Source organism: Cryptomeria japonica, chromosome 6 (genome assembly GCF_030272615.1).
Source record: "Cryptomeria japonica chromosome 6, Sugi_1.0, whole genome shotgun sequence".
Taxonomy (NCBI): Eukaryota; Viridiplantae; Streptophyta; class Pinopsida; order Cupressales; family Cupressaceae; genus Cryptomeria; species Cryptomeria japonica.
In genome coordinates, this window is record NC_081410.1 from 678335549 (window position 1) to 678355976 (window position 20428).

Consider the following 20428-nt stretch of genomic DNA (forward strand, 5'->3'; position numbering starts at 1 on the left):
AATCATATTCAAATCGTAATTGTTCTTGGCATAGATCGCATACTCGGAATCCGAGAGTACTTGAAAAAAACTTGGCAAAAACTTGGAGAATTAAAAAGTACTAAAATTTATTATAGAAACACTTTTTTTTCTGCAAAATTCAATTAAAAAATGTATCAAAGGAGTCTAAAAATAGTGAGGAAGAGTTTTCTATCAAATTTGATCATTTAATACATATGGATTACAAAATGGCATCATCATATGGAGTTGGATAGTAGAATTAGATACAATAGCTAGATACTAACTAATAACTATTATGAATTTATGATGATTGTATTGGAAAATCATCATCAAAAATTTCATATCTAGATAACTTAGACATTATAATTTTTTACATCTTCCTCTTCCGCGCCCTATAGAAATAATGGGAGGTAGAGGGTATGGTCCTCACACTCAAATCTGGCTCCCTGCTTGGTGTAGAAGATTGTGCCTATTGCTCCACCATGCTGGCATGTGGTAGTGGCTCCTCCTCTACCATATCAAAAGCATTCAATCCAATCTCCCCTGCTTCTGTTGCAGCCAAATCCTCCATAGCTTGCCTCTCAAAATCAACAATCTCATCCTCTGTAAATAAGGAGGCCTCATGATCATCATCTTGCACGGTCCAATCACTATAGGGATCAATGTCATCCAAATCAATGAGTTTGTCTGGTTGGTCCTGCACCTTTCTTGTGCGAAGTCGAAGGTTATATTGCACAAATACAAGATCATTGAGGCATTTTTGAGTCAACTTATTACGCTTCTTTGTGTGAATGGCATAAAACAAACTCCAGTTGCGCTCATGACCAGAAGCACTACAAGGTTGAGAAAAAATTTAGAGAGCTAGCCTTTGCAAATTTGGGGTATTTCCACCAAAATCTTCCCACCAAGAACCTACAAATAAGATATTCATTTTTTTTGTAAATAAACATTTTTTTGTTAATACTTGTAATTTATAACTTTCAAAATAGAAGGCTTCACTTTTTCTTACTTGGTGTTTGGATTTCTCTTCCTCGTATACATATTTTGGAAGAAAATAATTGCCCCCTCGCTGCCTTATAATTTTGTAACTCTAAAAGGATGAGGTCTCTTGTTGCACTTATAGGTGTCATCCTCTCAATACATGTTTATAGGCCCTCCATAACCTCCCCATTAACATCTGTGAAGCTACTAGAGAAGTAGAACTTGAGGTTGAGAAAGTACCCCATTTCATGAATGGGTTGGTGGAGTTGATTGTTCCACCTCCGATCAAAGATGTCCCAAATAGGGGCAAATCCATTTGCATCCCCCTTGCAATAGTGTTGGATGGCCTCCTTGGCCCTATCGATTTCCTCATAAATATATCCCATCACATGTTTCTCGCCATCCACCTAGCGCAAGACCCTCATCAATAGCTCAATCACCTACAAAGTACAAAGTAGAAACAATTTTAAATTACAACTTACAATGAAACAAAATACTTCTAAAGTTTAAAATTCAAAATAAAGGATTCAATTTGAAAATTAAATTAAGTTGAAGTTACCTTGACAATCTCTAATGCTCTTGTTTCAAATTCATCATCAAAAATTATTTTTACAATCTTTTCTCTATCAGCTTTCTTTGAGTAAGTTGAGTCTACCCATGGTTGACTCACAAACATCTGCTTTAAGGGAGTTAATAAACTAGTAATGCTTTTCAACATTAGGAAATTTATTGCAATCCTGGTACTCATGATCGCACAAGTTCTTTTCCCTTGGTGTTCTCTCTCATCAATTGAAGAACCCATGGGTGATTTTATATATATTTTGTTATATCTGTGAGATTTTGCCAAGATCAAGGGCACAATGAAAAGTATAAAATAGAGACAAAAGAATGACAAGAACAAACTGTATTCTCATCAATATGATAATGGGAATTCTCATCAATATCTTTCATGTCTTGGGAATTCTTTTCATCCTGATGATGAATCACGGAGTGTGATTCGAAACGTTGATGGAAAAATATACACACAATCGAATCCAGAAAAAAATACACTAGAAATGCAAAATGGATTGTGGAAATCTCATAGCTTTAATATGCAAATGATCAACTGGATTAACCAATACAATGAATATAGGCAAGGCCATATGGATGTATGAGCACACAATCATGACATATGGCTCAATGAGAAATAAGGGTAGGTAAGAAATACTAGGGGTAGGTAGGAGAAATAATATAATATTCCACAAGAGGTGGATGACCCACCAAATGTGGAGTATAATAGCAAAATAAGACCACAAAAGGTGGAATTTCTCCTACAAGCTCTATCCCTATGTGCACACTTCCCTAAGTATCTCAAATCCAAACTATGAAGAGATGCATTATCCTAAGTTAACTTAAGTAAAGTGTAATAATATCCATAATGAATATTTATTTACACCAACACCCCCCCAAGTGCAACTTAGGGGAATGAAGACTCAAGTCAACAATGCAAGATGGGTCCCGGCTACTAGGCCATGATAGGTACCCATGTACAAAATGAAAATGCAAGCAAAAACTATGCAATTCAATCTCTCACAAACAGAGAAAGGGAGAAAACCCAGTGGCAAAAAACTCCCCCCAAAAAGAGAGATGAATGTACAAAAGACTCTTAAAGAAGAAGGACAAAACCTCAAAGTGGAAAAAGTCCCCTCATAAGAGAGGAAGGAGAAGTCAGTTGACCCCCCCTAATGACACATGCCACACACCCAAGAGAGCTCGCAAATGTTGGAACTTACTCTCAGTAAAAGGTTTGGTGAATATGTTTGCAACCTGCTCTGCTGTCGAACAATACTGCAAATCAATGACCTTCTCCTGAATCAGCTCTCAGATATAGTGCATATGAATCTTGATGTGTTTGGTCTGCTGGTGCTAGACTGGGTTCTTCGAGATTGCAGTAGCACTTTGATTGTTGCAATGTAGAACTGTCGGCCATGGAGTGGTGAACCCAAAATCTGTGAGAATCTACTGAAGCCAAATGGTCTCAGTCACTGTGCTAACAGCTCCTTGATACTCAGCCTCAGTCGAAGAGAGAGCAATAACGTGCTACTTCTTTCTTTGCCAACAAATGGGGCCCGAACCAAGGGGAAAACTGTAACCTGAAGTAGACTTACGATCATCAAGATTGCTAGCCCAATCGAAGTCTGTGTAACCAACCAAGCGAATTCCTATGCCTGCTACATAATGAATCCCATAGTGACGTGTACCCTAGATGTAATGAAGGATGTATTTGGCGGCTTTCCAATGAAGCTCATGTGGTTCCTGCATGAAGCGGGAAACCATGCCAACTGCAAATGAAATATCAGGGTGTGTATGAGTCAAGTAGATGAGACGACACACAACTTGACGATACAATGTGGCATCTACTAGTGGAGAAGAACACTGAGACTCAAGCTTGACTCCTGAAAGAAAGGGAGTCGGTGCAGGCTTACAATCAGCCATATGAAAGAGTGCAAGTAGATCCAAAGCATACTTGGGCTGCGATAGTGTAATCCCGAAAGGTGACTGTGAAATCTCTATCCCAAGAAAGTAGTGCAAAAGATCCAAGTCAATCATAGCAAATCTGTCATGCAAAGGAGATTTGACCCTGCTAATGATGGATGTGGTACTCCCTGTAATGATCAAATCATCAACATAGAGCACAAGTATCAAGTGAGAATCATCCTGTCACAAAATGTAGACATTCAGATCGGAATGACACCTGGTGAACCCTGCTGAGAGAAGAAAGGAATCCATCTTGGCATACCAAGCCTTGGGGGTCTGCTTAAGGCCATAGAGAGATTTCCTTAGTCTGCAAACCAAGGAAGTATCCTGGATGAAACCCTATGGCTGCTCCATATAAATCTCCTCATCAAGATCACCATGAAGAAAAGCACTCTTCACATCCATCTGATGTACAACCCAACCATGAGTTGCAGCAATAGCAAGTGTCAAGCGATGAAGTTCATCTTGGCTACGGGCGCAAAGGTCTCAGTATAGTCAACACTTGCTACCTATGAGAAACCTTTCGCAACAAGCCGAGCCTTATACTTATCCACACTACCATCTACTGCAAACTTGATCCGATAGATCTACTTACATCGAACAATCTTTCTCCCCTTAGGGAGATGGACTAAATCCCATGTGTTGTTCCTCATCAAGGAACTATACTCTTCCTCCATAGCTTGGTCCCACTTAGGAACCTCTAATGCTTCCCAAAATGTCTGTGGATCGGAAGCGGTAGCAATGAATGCATGTGGAAGATCCTGATGTTGTGATCATGTCCTCCGTGTATCTGAAGGATCCCCAACAAGAGAACCCATAGACTCAAGTGTCTGTCGAGCCCAACAAGGTCTCGATGGAGGTGGAGAACGAGGCTTCTCAACTGCAAGTGGACCCTACAAAGGTGTAACCCTGCGAGTCGGAGTTAAAGGAGTTTCATCATATGAATCACTAGCATCACTATCCACAATGGAGGAAGGTGGAGGAGGTAGAGAGACTAAGCTAGGAGAGCTTTCCTCAAAGTGAACACTCCTCTCAATAAACACCTCATGTGTCTTAGGATCCATCAATCTTTATGCCTTAACACCCTTAGGATATCCAACAAATATGAAAGGTCGACTCTGAGGTTCCAATGCCTTACCTTTCTATGGAGGTATGCGAGCCCATGCTAGACACCCAAAGACTCTGAAATGTATGACAATCGGTTTCCTACTAGCCCAAACCTCAAAAGGAGTAATACCTTGCAAAGCTTTGTGAGGAAACTGATTTTGGATGTGTGTGGCACAACTCATAGCCTCTGCCCAATAGGCGGAATCAAGAGAACGTGCATGTATCATACATCTAGCCATTTCTTTGAGAGTTCTATTCTTGCATTCTACAACTCAGTTCTGATGTGGATTGTATGCAACAGAATTCTAAAGATCAAACCCCTCAAATGTACAAAAATCCTCAAGTCTCTTCACATATTCCCTTCCATTATCTGTACGAAGAATCTTGACCACTTTCCCAGATTGCTTCTCCACGCGAGTCTTGAAGTCCTGAAATCTGTCAAATACTTCACTCTTATGAATGATAAAGTAGACCCAAGTGAAGCGGGAGTAGTCATCAATGAAGGTGAGGACATAGCGGGCCTTGCTAAATGAAGGTGTTGGAAATGGACCTGCTACATCATTGTGAACAAGTTGAAGAACTTCCAAAGCTCTCCAAGCTTTCCCCTTATCAAACTTCTCCTCGGGATGCTTGCCCATGGAACAACCTAAACATACACCCTCTGAAAAACTGATTAGAGGTAGACATGTGACCATGTCTTTAGTTCTGAGCTGCTAAAGGTAGCAGTAGTTGAGGTGACCAAACCGCTCATGCCATAGCTTACTTTCAAAATTTAAATGAGTAAGCAAGGCCCTAGAAGGTGAACTTGGCACAAAGTGGGAGAATGAATAAAGCCTTGAGTTGTCATTGACTTGTCCCACTTCTACCAAGGCATCATCATCAAGTTCCTTTACCACAACTGAATCTGGCGTAAACTCAACCTTTTTCCCATACCCATAGCGAGTGATTTGGTAGATAGAGAGAAGGTTGATAGACAAGTTAGGAACATAAAGAACATTCTCAAATGTTCCATCATCCATGTCAACTGAACCTTTCCCTTCAACTTCTACTTTGTATCATCACCTATGTAAATGTGAGGTACCTTAGGTGGCTCTAATGAAGAAAACTGCTCCTTTGTAGAACCCATGTGATATGAGGCACCCGAGTCAAGTATCCACTATTGTGAAGAACCTATTGTAGCCACAAATGCTTGCCCTTTTCCCTTAGAATGTGAGGAAGAGGAAGGAGATGAATCCTTCTTTGTGTAGGTAGATGACAAGTTAATGTTGTTTTTCTTAAGAAGATTAGTTAACTCATCAACTTCCTTGGTGTGGCATCGATGCTCATCATGACCATACTTCTTGCAATATGCACAAGTTGGTTTATCCTTCTTAGGTGGAGTCCCCTTCTTGGAAGAGGATGAAAAATTGCCTTGTGATGGAGAGGATGATTGTCCTTTTTCCTATTGTGGCTTTAACTTAGAGTGCTTCTTCTTCTTGTTGGAATCTTTTCCTTAACCTCTTTGATTCCCTTGATTAGCCACCAAAGCCTTGGACTTTGAAGACTTGAGAAGCCCCATGTTCAACAACTTAGATTGTTCCAATATCAACATTTTTGTGAAAGCATCAAATGAAGGCATAACATAGGAACTCCCCACTGTCAAACGATGAGTTTGGAAGCTAAACACAAATGCTGCATATTCTGGTGCAAGCTTGTCCAACAAGTTGAATATCAACTGAGCATCCTTTATGTCAATTCCACAATCCTTAAGCTTTGCTCTTAGCTCATTTGCTTTGGTGACATAATCTTGGATTGTATCAAAGCTCTTGGGATCCAATTTGGTGAGCTCATTTTCAATCTTGTAACCTCTGATTTCATCAACTTGTCCATACAATTTCTGAAACATATCCTAAGCATCTTTGATTGTAGTACACTTCTCAATATGAAAGATGAGGTCATATGATACATACTTTCGCAAAGTTCCAAGAGCCATGCAATTCTTAGTGAGCCATTCTAACTGAGTATTAGGATCAGCCTTAGGATCAGGTGGTGCTTCTATTGTTCCATCTATGTAATGCGTGAGACCTTTTTCTATTAATTTGCTCCATACTTTAATTTTCCATGATGCATAGTTATGTGGAGTTAAAGGCGGAAATTTATGAGGACTCATTATAACAAAAATGAAAGCACAAGGAAAGAGAGGCACAATCACACAAGATACCCCCCCCCCCCCAATTCACTCAATCAAAGAACCCCCCCAAAAGTGATGATTTGGCACTTTATACTTAGTGCGTGTACAATGGGCCACTTGCAAAAAATGGAAAAGTGGCCTTCTCATTTAAATTTTACAACTACCTCAATAAGGCCAAAAGAGACTCAAACTAATAGTGCAAGAGATCTAAACTAAGATCCAAGCAATTTACAAGTACCAAATAGGCCAAATAAGACCAATATCTAAAAGTATAATTTCCATTCAAACTCTATGAAATCTGATCATAGATTATGAAAGTAGACAAAATAAATACACTTTCAAAAAAATGGCACCTAAAAAGGAGGTTGTATGAGCTCAAACGAGGCCTTTGAAGTTGCATAATTGAGGATTGGACAGGTACAATTGAGAGAATCCGAAAATTCAAAAAAAATTGTGCACCAAAATCAAAAAATAACCACACCACTGCAAAGAGAATGAAAAATTAGCCCAAATAAAAAAAAATTGCATTGAAAAATGAACAAAATTGAGCAAGTTATGAGCGTCCACAATTGGCCCAAAAAACTAAACAGCTCAATAGAGAGGGGTCTGAAAATTTCCAAAAAATGCTGACTGTGCAAAAAAATGCCAGGTGGCACTGACTAGGCAGAGGTGGCTGACGTGGTAGGTAGGATGTCTTCTGTTGGCAGTTGCCAAAAAACGGACAGTCGGCAGCCGGAAAACCTGTCAATGACGGTCAGAAAGTTGTTGGAAGTCCATCGAAGGGTCGGCGGTGGCTACCAAGCAGAGGGCCAGTGGGAGGCGTCGGTGGCGGTGGTCAACATGGTGAGGCCGACAGTGTGCAAGGTCAGCGCAGGCGACGGTGGCTAGGGCGGAGCGGCCTGTGCGAGTGGCAGCGTGGGCAGAGGAGGCGCTTGGCGGGGAGCTGCGCAGAGGCCTAGGTGGGTGGCGTGGGTAGCGGAGGTGCCACGCGGAGGTGCCTGGGCAAGGGTACTGGCAGTGCTACCGGAAAGAAGGACCGCTGAAACCTACGAACCCTGCAGGAGGTACGGTGCGGCAGGGGGGTCTACTGACCCCAAAAAAAAATGTATTTTTTTTTCTTTTTTTTTTTTTTTTTTCAAAAAAAAATTCTTTTCAAAGAACTAGAAAAAAAAAACCACAGAATTTTTATTTTTTTATAAATCCGAAAAATTTCATACTGTATCGCCCAAATTGGGCAAAAAATTCCTCCACACCCAAAAGTCAATTTTCACCAAAAATGGTCAAGTTTATACTTGATTTTAATGGAAACGGACTCCTAGACACAATGGTGAGGTCTAAAACACTCTAAGATGCCCCCAAAAAATGCTTGTTCCTCAGATTCAAAAATAGAAGCATTCCAAAATGTCTCAAAAAACCAATTAGTGAAGCCCCAATGGCTCTGATACCATGTGAGATTTTGCCAAGATCAAAGGAACAATGAAAACTATAAAATAGAGAAAAAAGAATGATGAGAACAAACTGTATTCCCATCAATATGCAAATGATCAACTGGATTAACCAATACAATGAATATAGGCCTACTTATATAGGCAAGGCCATATGGATGTACAAGCACAGAATCATGACATGTGGCTCAATGAGAAACAAGGGTAGGTAAGAAATACTAGGGGTAGGTAGGAGAAATGATATAATATTCCACAAGAAGTGGATGACCCACCGAATGTGGAGTGTAATAGCAAAATAAGACCACAAAAGGTGAAATTTCTCCTACAAGCTCTATCCCTATGTGCACACTTCCCTAAGTGTCTCAAATCCAAACTACAAAGAGATGCATTATCCTAAGTTAACTCAAGTAAAGTGTAATAATATCCATAATGAATATTTATTTACACCAACAACATCTCTTGCTTCTTCTACAATTGGTTTCACCCACTCTATTTTGCCTATGTCCTCCAAAAGAAGGTCAAGGCAATGAGTTGCACAAGGGGTCCAAAAAAGTGTTGGATGCCTATCTTCAAGCAATTTAGGTCAGCTGCCACATGCGTCATTGCATTGTCAGTGACAACTTGGACAACATTTTCTATGCCCACCTCTAAAACAACCTCCTCCAACATCAATCTCAAATTTTCAGCATTCTTTACTATGTTAGAGGCATCAATTGACTTTAGAAAAACCATCACACCATTTGAAACCACTATAGAATTGATAAGAGTACGATTTCTTCCATCTGTCCAACCATCTGAAAGAATTGAGCATCCATATTTTTGCCATTGTTGTTTTTCAACTTCCACAATTCCTTTTGCATCTACAATAGCATCTTGGAGCAACGTGCCACTTAAATCTCTTGGACTAGGGGCTTTGAACCCTTTCCCTACAACTGTCAATGAAGACACCAAACTCTCCCAATATGGACTCCATGCCACATTGAAGGGAATGTTATTATAATACCAAAAATTTGCACAAGCCTTCTCTGCTTCCTTATGTACCTCCCTATTCCACCCAGCAGCTTCCAAAGAAGGTTGTGATCCTGTTTCATTTCTAGGCACAAAAAAAATAAAATTTCTTGTAATGGAAGAGGAAGACTAGCCATGTACACGTGGACCGCGACTAGAACCAACAATGTGTTGCACACCCACTTCATCTCCTGTTGACAAATTAGGAGAAATGGCCTCTTGTATTGTTGCTTGTTGCCTTGCCCTCTCAATTTCTTTTCATCTAGTGTTGCAAGGAGGGCTATCATCTCTCATTTGACCTCTTCGAGAGCTTTTTTACATGGCTTGGCATCACAACAAGGAATGTCTGCCAGATGGTATTTGAGGCGATTGATGCCTCCACTAAGCTTCTTTGTGCACCAGGTACAAATAACAAACCCCGATACCGGTCCCATTATGTCATGCTTCCAAGTGGGGTCATGGCTACTAGGGGGTTTCCTTCCAACAGGCTGACTTGCACTTGCAAAGTTGGAAGCGAGAGCGGAGCTAGATGCCATTGTGATTAAAAATCAACCTACAACACATAAGAAATAAAAAACATAAGCATTATGCAATGAGTTAAAGTTGTAAAATTGTAACTAAATTTACAATCTTTCACTACATTTATTATGATTATGAAAAAATTGTAAATATAATAAACAATTTTCATTTATTATTTAATATAAATTTTTAGACTATAAAATTTAAAACTTTCAATAATAAAAAACAAAAATATATTTGAATTTTGAATATGTAATTTTTTAATAATTAATATAAATAAATTTTAATAAATTTATATTATTTAAAAATAAATATATTTTAATTCATCTATATTATCAAAAACTAAATATATTTTAATTAATATATGAGCATATCTTAAATTAAGATATACTCATATATTAATTAAAATATATTTATTTAATTATAAATATATCATAATAGTTATAACTTTTAACGTTTAAAACTAAAAATTAAAAAATAAAAAGAAATCTCGAAAACTATTATCATGTGCAAAATTAAAAAAAAATAATAATAAATACAAACTTAATAAAAATAAACATTCATATATATAAACCTAATAGAAATGAAAAACAATCTACCACTGTAGTCCCCACAAAAATTTATTTTTGTTTTGAAGTACACTCGCCGTGTTTTAGTTTTGCATCGCGCGAGGGTTTTTATTGGGAAAATCGCGTCTGAAATTAGAAATGTCCCGTCCGAAACAATGAGAAACAATTGAGGGTTTTTTTGCATTTGTTCCGTCTAATTAGGGCTTCCGTCTGGCAAGTTTGCTCCAAAAAACTGAAGATGAAAATTCTTTGTTTCTTGAAAATTTTCCAACTATAACAGTCTGAATTTTGCTTTGTCTGGTCTTGTGGGGACAGTGGCAGGCCTAGAAATGGTCGGAAAAGTTGTTGCTATATCTTATGGAAAAAAATACCATGGGCTGCCCTGTCACAAAGCTAGGGTTTCTAGTGAGCTTGAAAAATTCATAACTTTTGTTTGCATTGTTAATAAATTATGAAACTTGGTAGAATCCTTCATTAGATTGCTTCTTAGGTGTCCACCAAAGGAAAAGTCTTTATTCAACATAAAACCTAGTGAGCTGAGGGTTTCCTAAGAAAATTTGACTTTTTTTTTGAGTTGTCATAAGAAATGAGGGTTTGAAGAACCTTGAGAAGGTATAAGAGTGAGTGAATGTTCAATTAGCCCTTCCTAGGGTACTAAACTTAGACTAATTTTTTTGTAAGAAATCTTGTAAAGGTAGGGTTGTAATGTTTGAATCCCATTAGGTTTTCAATTGCTTGCTTATCCTCTGCATCACCTTGGCTACTTGAGTGGGCATGACATTATCGGAAGCCCCTGAGTCTATCACACAATTTTTCAATATGTACCCATTTATATACAAAGATATGAGAAATGGCTCTATCTTTTTAGGAGGACCATTGAGATCAAAAGAAGTCAAATGAGAGCTTGAGCATTTTCGTGTCTCAAAGGGGTTAGGGCTTTTATCAAACACTTGGGCCTTTAAAGGAGAGGGTAAGGGTTATTCTTTAATAAAACTGAATGCTTCTTGTCATGTGATATTTAGAAAGAGGGAAAGGAAGTAGAAGAGAGGGTGGTTTTGGCGCAGGAAGTGGAAGGAGGTTGTAGTTTTGGCAATGGCTTCTATAGCTGCGGAGAGCTCCAACTCTAGCTCAAAGTGCTTTGTAATGAAGAAATGGAATGTCATTGTCTTTTGGGCTTGGGATATCATCTCTAAGAGTTGTGCTATATGTAAAAACAATATCATGGATAATTGCATCAAGTGTTAGCCAACCTCACCAGCAAAGAGAGTAGTGTTGCATGGGGAGCATGCAACCACACCTTCCACTTTCACTGCATAAGCGGGTGGTTAAAGAGAAGGACCTTTGGTCCTTTAGATATGACTGATTGGTAATTTCAACGATATGGACACTAGAGTTTATATGGCTCTCATTTTTCATATGGATAACAAAATGCAAGTTGAGATAATTAGTGAAATATGTTTTTACAATTAATATCTAAAGGTTATTTTAATGAAACCTATTATTTTTGTAAAGGATAGAAATGACACGGATTTTCCCAAAAATGCCCATGTTGGAGTCTTGAGAGGTCATTCCATAAATATTGAGCAACTTTTCAAATTTTCAGCAATTTGGTGTATCTAGGTGTAATCACAAGAAAAGTCATTAGTCTAAGAATTCAAAATGGATGCGTAGCATGTAAAATACAGCTTCATCTTTGGTATGTGGCACCTTGAACAAAGATAATAATTGCTAGATTAAAATTTCAAAGAGCTAGAATTATAATCAACATTTTATATGTCTTTCTTGGTGGTAAATTATTCACATTCTAGCGCTCAATTTGGATATTACCAAGGTAGATTTAAAACAATTTTTGGACTAGCATTTGATAGAGAGAAGAATAAATACTTTATTGGAAAGAAAAGAAGTTTCTTTCCAATGCCATTGGTTGAATAATATGGCATAGTGTTGTGCTTGTTGTACACACTCTTGTCTCGAACAGGGTACCCCGTTCGTTTTTTTAGTTGGCTCGAGAGAGGTGAAAGGGATTTTGTGGTTCAAAGCCAAAATGAAGTGTGTCTCGAGCCTTCTAAAACCTGAGAAAGCCCGACGTCACAGTCATCTGAAATAGCGCGATTATTCATAGCGCAAGAGGAAGTCGCTCGAAAGCTAAGGCAAAATCGCACATTCTTAACCAAAAAATGGAAACTCACCAAGATAAAGAGAGAAGCAAAAAAATGCCAAGTAAAACCAGACTCACATTTCTTCAAGAGGCCCCAAGTTTTGCAAGCGATATAGAAAAGAAAGTTGCACATTTTTATCAAAATGTCCGAGTTGTATTAAGGGGCATTTAAAATGAAAGGAAGATTTCGCGCTTTCTCATTAAAAATCACGAATTTCTCAAGGGCCGAGTTTGCTAGGTCGAGCAACACAAATTCGCGGGAAGATTCCCGAATTTGCACGATATGAAGTTTGGCATATTTGTTGGAGTTGCAAGGTGAAAGGCTCAAATTCACGCATTGCAGCTCAGAAACCCGAGTTTGTACCTAAGTTTGCCCCCGTTTTTTAGTGAAGCAAAAAACTAAATTCAAGCATTTTAATAAAAATAGCCGAGTTTTACTAAGGCAAAAGGCATGATATAAAATTCGGCATTTTTGTTTAAGAAAATTACAAAACAAAAGGAGCTCGCTCATTTCCCTCAAACCATGCAAACTTCCTAACATGTGATTTTGGCGATTAAACAAAAGCTCGCCCCTTTTTCATACTTTGCAAGATTTAAAGTCAAATGAAAGTGGCGTATTTCTTAAAACATGGCCGAATTTTATAATGAAGCAAGGGGACATTTAAAACAAAATTCGGCCTTTGTTTATGTTTTGAGAAAAGGAACCAAAGATCACGCATGTTAGTCTTAAAAGCCAAATTCCCTTAGAAAGGCAAAATCAAAAGTTTGCATTTTGAATTAAAAGACCAAGTTTGGTTAAGTCTCACATTTTTGCTTAAAAGACCCAAGTTTTGGCCTTTGGCGATTTAAAGCATGGCTAACGTTGTCTCTCTGAAGCCAAGTTTTCTTCAACAAGGGGCATTTAAAAGTTAAATTTATTTAAATCATTTAATTCTTCAAAGTGATTAATCCAAGTTGAAATCGATTGTTTGCAGATCAACATCGTCTGGAAGGGCTGAGGTGGCAACCTGAAACGCAAATTGGAGACATGATCACGATCAAAGCCAGGAAGCGAAAATGCAGGAGTGCAAGATCAAAACAACGAAGCACCGGGAAATGTGCCACCATTGAATAGCAAGTTGAAGTCCACCAGCAAAATTAAAAATAGAAGAGCACTCAAAGTGCTACAAAATATGCAAACCCAGAAATACACAACTGGAATTGATTCCAGAAAATCAGTTGTAGAACTGGACTGTTTTAATGTAAATAACTACTTGTGGGTCCCATTCAATGCATTTAAAGCAAAGGGACACATATCAGTTATGCCTCAACTACTTGATTGACCAAATTGATGACATTTAGTGGTCGATAGCTAGAAAAGTGGTTGGGAGGACAACTGAAATTTACAAGGCATAAGTTAAAGTTGTCAGGTTTCTACAAGGCAAGTCAGGGCCCTTGGATGCAGTCAATCATGAACTTTGAATCAGATTGTAAAATCTATAAAAGGCAGGGCTTTTCTCTTGTAAAGGGTTAGAACTAGTTAGATTTTTAAACTCTTAGAGGTTAGAGAGTTAGATTTTAGTAGTTAGCTTATTAGGAGTAGAATAGAACTACTGCAGAAATTGTTGTAATAGCAGCTAAAATCAATATATGAACATTGATTTGGTGTTTGTTATTTTGGTTTTATTCTGTTTGCATGGTTTCCTTCCAACTAGTTAGAAGTAGAGTTCAATAATTTCAATGGTAAAATGTGGGGGGTATTTGATGTATTTCAGGTTCATACCATTAGGGACCTGTTGATTGTAGGTCATTGTGTTTGGTTAGTCTGAACCTAAAACTGTGCCTAGTTCAACTGTGAGTATTTGCCTCAGGTTGCGCTAGAATTAGGTGCTTGGATGAATCCCCATGGTCTAAAAATTCATTTATCCTTTGGAGATTGTATTGTTCTTGTCGAATTGTGAGGGTGTCTCTGGCGAAACAAGAATTGGTTTATCAAAATTTGTCTACCCATTGCATCAGTTATTATCATCAATGTCCTTAGGTCTCCTAAACCCTTTTGCTTTTATTTTTTCGCAGTTTGAGAATTGTAGAATCGTTGGATGCAGACCAGCTTGTTGTAAACATAAGCCCCTTGTGTTACCAACAAAACACATCAAACTGTTGAGTTATCCTGTTGTCATAACCTGGCATTTGGAACCTTGAGGTTGTCCCCTTTGATCAACTAAAACAACATTAGAGATTCCTTATACAAGAGAGGATATGATACTCATCATTCTATTCTACATTGACGGGAGAGAGTCATAGAAATTCGGCTTTAGCCACATCAACACATAGATTTTGAAATATAAAATATTTATAGATCAAGAGAGGAAGGGATGCCTAAGCTAGAACTAGATAGCATTTTCCAGTGCCCAAACATGGAAATATTTAAAAAAATTATAGTAATTTTTTTCCTTAATATTTGGGAAAGAAAAAGAGATGCCCCATGTTAGAACAAAATGCAAGTTTTATGAAGAATAAAAATTTCAAATTATATATAAATTAGGTAGTATTCAACATAGAATAATATGATAGCCAAATTGCAGATTTAAATAGAGGAGAATGTGGTTGTCTAATTAGGAGAGGACTTCAAATTTGTTTTGATGAATAGTGTGTCAAATTTTATTAAATATGAATTAATAACATGTATATTCAAAAAAAGGTTTGGGTGGATACAAGGTAACACTCTCAAAGTCAAACGAGTAGAGTCCAAAAGCTTAAAATAATATAAAATAAAGTTGCTTAAGTCGAGAGAATAAGACCAATCGCAAGAGATGAAGGATCTCAATCATCTGACTTTCCCCATACGTCAATGAAGTCTGAGGTGACATCAAGAATAAACCACCCCTCATCTTCTTTATCATTGTCCTTGTATTTAGTATGGGTAGGAGAAATTGTCAAATCCAAATGGGGGAGCCACTACAAAGCATCAAGAGCCAACTAACCAGAACCACCACCTGTTGATTGCCCTGCACCCGTAGAAGGCCATGTAAAAGTGACACTCTTGGGGGAGAGATAGAGCATAGTCAATTAGGATGAGACACTACCATTTTTTACCACTAGATTGACAGAAAGGAGCCTAGAAGCTAGGAGACCCAGAGTAATGGGCTGAGAAAATCTAACCTCTACATCAACCATAAGAAGGAGAATGGTCACAAGAGGTGGAAGGGTCTGGAAGAACCCATAAAAGAGTGCATGGGGCATCACCCCAATGATCAAGTAGCTCCTAAAGTTGATTCGTCGGGGCCATCTTGTTGTCCTACACTGAATCTAAAGCAAAACATTTAAGTAAATGGTGGCTTTAAACTAAACTGAAATATTTGGATCAGCTAAGGAGTTATAGATTTTATTAACAGTTTTCTTCAAATTCTTGATACTGATAAGAGGGGTATTTGAAGCCAAGAATTGTTTGCTAAAATTAAAAAACTCAATTTGTTGGATATAGAGAACATTTGTATGGTGCAAGTCTTTGTATTAATGTTGAGTTATAAATGTGAAAGACAATGTCATGGAAGAGGGAAGAGTTTTAGAATCAAGAGAAAGGCCATGAAATCAAGGTTAAATCTATAATATGTAATCTCTTTAATGACTTGAAGCATTAATAAAACGAGTTGGTTTGTGTGATGTTTTTTATTATGGAAAAAGGAGGTTTTGAAGGGATCCCAAAACCCTTTACAAAAGATCCTTAAAAGATAATAGCATTAAGAAACATGAAAAGACAAACTGCCAAAAAACCAGCACAGTTCTGGGCAAAAATCAGCAAAAAAGCCCAACAAAACTAGCAACATCCAACCATAACAAAAAAAAGACAGAGGATAAATTACTTAGTTTTTTATGGCATTAGCCAAATTTCAGCTAATCTCTTGCAAATCTTTAATATTATCCCTAAGCTTAGGGATATCCTTGGAAGAGGCCACAACATCTTTTTTCATGCTCGCCCTTGTTCTTTTTGCCGCACCACTAGGAGCACTTTCCACTGTCTATGCCTTAATAACATCCCATCAATATCTAAGTCCGTGACAGGTTTGGAGGTGCTAGAACCATCAAGGAACTTGGTAATTTTCTCTAAATTCTTAGTCATAGAGGTAAGGATATCCGGAATCATTACCAAAAAGTTTTTCATAGTTGTTTTTCCTTCCTCCAGATTATTAATCTGAGCTTCCATCTTCTCCACTTTTTCTTCCATACCCTTATTCCACTGCTTCTAGTTCATTTCATCTTTATTCCCTTTCTCTTCCTGCTACTTATTAGTTTTTTCCAGATTCTTGATTCCTTCATAAACCCACCTATCAAAACTCATTCGAGCCTCGGACTAGTTTTTAAGTTTATCCAGACTTATCCCCTCTCCAACTTTACCTCGATCCCTACTCGAATTCTCCTTGTCCTTCTGCTTCTCAATTTCCTTTCCCTTCTCCTACTCAATTTTCATTTCCCTTTCCTCATTAATCTTATTGTCCTACTCCTCCATTGGCTGGTTGTTAACATTACCTATACTCACACTATGGGTAGGACTATTCTGATCAGAAAAATCCTCAACTCCTCCTTCCTCTTCCCCCACTTCCTCTTCTTTCCAACTCTCCTCTCCTTCAGACTCATCGGTCTCCATCTCGCTTCCATCTTTTCCAATGTCCTTTGAATCAATCTTCATATCCTTTTGATTACCCTTGACCTCTTGAATTTTCTCCACAGTGGCTTTTTTGCCCTTTTTGCTCTATGTCGACTCACCCTTGCTAGGCCCACCTTCCTCCATCTTCCTCTTTCCTTTCCCCGATGACACCGACAATCTCTTGTTTTCCTGGATAGCCAGAATCTTGCAATGCTTATAAATGAGCAAAATAAGGCCTCAATGAAGCACAAGCGTAGAAGGGTTCTTGCTATTCTTATTTAGAGACCACGACAGAGACCTAAAGAGGTAATAGGGAAGAGAAATCATTTTCTCATGTCTAAAATGATTTAAAAGCACAAAATGGTATGTGTGGAGCCTGGTAAAATGACCCTCCACAATAATATATTCCATAATTGCATTAAGCACACAGCCCTAGATTTTCTTAATATTGGAAGCATCATAATACCACCCATAGCTTTTCCTATTTTCACCCTCTCCTTCTCTTTACGCGGAAAAAGCTTAACGGAATTATTAGACACTTTCAGGTCTCTAAAAAAGTTAAGACCAGAATGGGGCATACCTGTGATCGTCGCAATGAGGTCCGCATCCAGCTTAAACCTAACACCATGAATTTTGAGGGATCCATTTATCTAGTTTTTAGTAACTTTGGTGACTGCTAGGTTAACTCTACCTTTATCATAGTCAACCAACTTTTCCATGAAATTTGTCATGAATCCTTTCTCCAACTTTGTCCAAAACTTAGGCATCTCCTTCCATCTGGAAATATTATCAGGTTCCTCTCTTCTTAGATCCCCCCCTATTTTAGATTTTGTTTTACAATCTCTTCTTCTGGAACTTCAGAGCTTTCTTCCAAATGACACTCGATTTTTTGAAAATGCACACCCACAAAGTGTGTAGAAAATTAATATTCTTGATTAGGACTCTTCCCTTCTGACGTGTCATCATTACCTTTCTAAAAATTTGAAGATTACTCATTAAAACTTTCATGATTAATCCTGTGATCCATCTTTCCCCATAAATCTGTCCTTTCTAATGAGTTCTTTAATATTTAAATCAATATTAACTTCCCCATTCCATATAAGTTGAGCTTCGGAAATTACGCCAAGGTTCGCTAGACCATCCACAACCATATTTTTTTCTCTGAAGGCATGTTCAATAGTAATAGATTTAAAGATAGCAATAATTTCTCTACCTTTAAAAATAATATTTTATATAGTCCACGAAGGCTCAATTTTTCCCTTAAGGCATTTAATAATGTTAAGTTAGTCTCCCTCCAACCATAGATTATCATGATTAAGATTATTTTCTATAATCAAAGTGTTCAAAGTTGCAGAGGCTTAAGCATAATGACTAGTTTGATTACTCAAAGGTTGTGTATAAATTGTGTTTGTTGCTTGTTCGGGCTTATACTCCGGATTTTTTGATGCAAGGGCATTAGTTCTCTTTCAATTTTGATTTGTTTAGTTTTTGTTTAGTTTTGTTAATTTCAAATGATGAATTAATTGTAGTGTTAGAGGACAAAACATAACTCTTGCCACCATGTGACAAAAGACAATTGAAAGAGTTTGTTGGTTTCCAACAAGGAAGTTGACAATTGACATCAAATAGAAAGGTATTTCAATGGGTTGAAGTAAAGTTTGTAGGATGAGTTGAGTCTTCTCTCCCGTAGAACCCTTGAAGAGGCTTATCAATTGGCCCTTAAGGCAGCAGAGAAGCTATTAAGAAAGAAAATTCAGCAAGAAAGGAAGAGAGGAAGAGAGGAAGAAGATTTAGAGGAAGAGGGCAATAGGTGGGAAGAGGACAACAATATAATCAAGAAGAAGGAGCAAGTAGTTTTAGTGGGACAACCAATAATGAAAGAGGAAGCTATCAAAACAAGGGAAGCAGATCTTATGGAAGAGATGGTTTTCAAGGAAGAGGTAGAGGTTTTGCCAATAAATGTTTCAAGTGTAATCAATATGTTGAACACAAAAATTGGGAATATCCTAGGAGCAATCAAATTGTTCAAGTAGACCAAGAGAGTGTTGGGTCACCTTCTCATTATAAGGAAGAACTGAAATCAAGAGATTCCCTATTGTTCAAGAGAGTATTATTGAAGCCACCAAAGGAAACTCAACAACCAGTCCAAATAAGAGCTCTATTTAAAATGAAGTGTAAGGCAAAAGATAAGTATTGCAAATTAATTATTGATAGTGGTAGTATGGATAATCTTGTGGCAACTGAAATGATAGACAAACTAGGCCTTAAAAAAACTAAGAACCCTTCTCCTTATTAAGTTTATTGGCTATAAAAAGGGCATCAGTTATTGGTAGATGAACAAACTCATGTTGAATTTCATATTGGTAGGTACAAGGATAGTGTACTATGTGATGTTATGCTCATGGATGTGTGATATTTTTTGCTTAGTAGACCTTGAAAATTTGACAAGAGGGTGGTACACAATGGAAGAGATAACATCTACATCTTTGAGAAGGATGGTATTATGCATAACTTGTTGCCTATGCAAGAACAAGAAGCAAACAACAGTAGTAGCAGAAGCAACAAGATAATGTTGGTGAGTGGGAAGGAGTATTTGCACACTATGAAGGATGAAGAAATGGGATATTCTTTGGTACTCAAATCCATGTTTGTCCTTACATCAACAACGTTGGAGGAATTGCCTAAAGAGATACAAGGAATCCAAAAGGAGTATAAAGACATTATTGCAATAGAGTTGTCTGATGAATTGCCTCCTATGAGGAGCATTTGCCATCACGTGTATTTGATACCAAAAGCCAGCCTTCCAAATAAGGTTGCATATAGATTGACTCCAAAGGAGAATGAGGAGATTAGAAAACAAGTTGAAGAACTACTAAAGAAAGGTTTGATAAGAGAAATGCTTAGGCCTTGTGTTGTTCCAACCATCTTAGTTCCTAAGAAAGGAGGTGAATGGAGAATGTGCACTAATTCTAGGGCCATTTATAAGATAACTATTAGATATAGATTTCCAATTCCTAGGATTGCAGATTTGATGGATTGTTTGAGTGGTTCAATGTATTTTTCAAAGATAGATCTGAAAATTGGTTATCATCAAATTAGGATTAGACCAAGAGGTGAGTGGAAAATAGTATTCAAAACTAATGATGGATTTTATGGGTGGCTAGTTATGCCATTTGTACTTTCTAATTCACCTAGTACATTCATGAGACTTATGAATGAAGTCTTCAAACCATTCCTAGAGAAGTTTGCTAATGTATATCTTGATGATATTTTGGTGTTTAGCGGGTCAAAGGGAGAGCATTTAGAGCATTTGAGGATGGTGATGATAAG

At 37.7% G+C, this 20428-nt stretch overlaps 1 protein-coding gene across 1 annotated transcript in view; it reads right to left on the reverse strand.

The window, feature by feature from the left end:
* Positions 1-469: 469 nt before the first annotated feature.
* LOC131855994 (uncharacterized) overlaps positions 470-20428 on the reverse strand; it is a 31366-nt gene continuing 11407 nt past the window's right edge. The window contains exons 2-3 of the mRNA XM_059207045.1: positions 8819-9302; positions 470-833 (exon numbers count right to left, since the gene is read on the reverse strand). Of these exons, the coding sequence (XP_059063028.1) occupies positions 470-833; positions 8819-9302 (848 nt within the window). The remainder of the gene's footprint in view (positions 834-8818; positions 9303-20428) is intronic.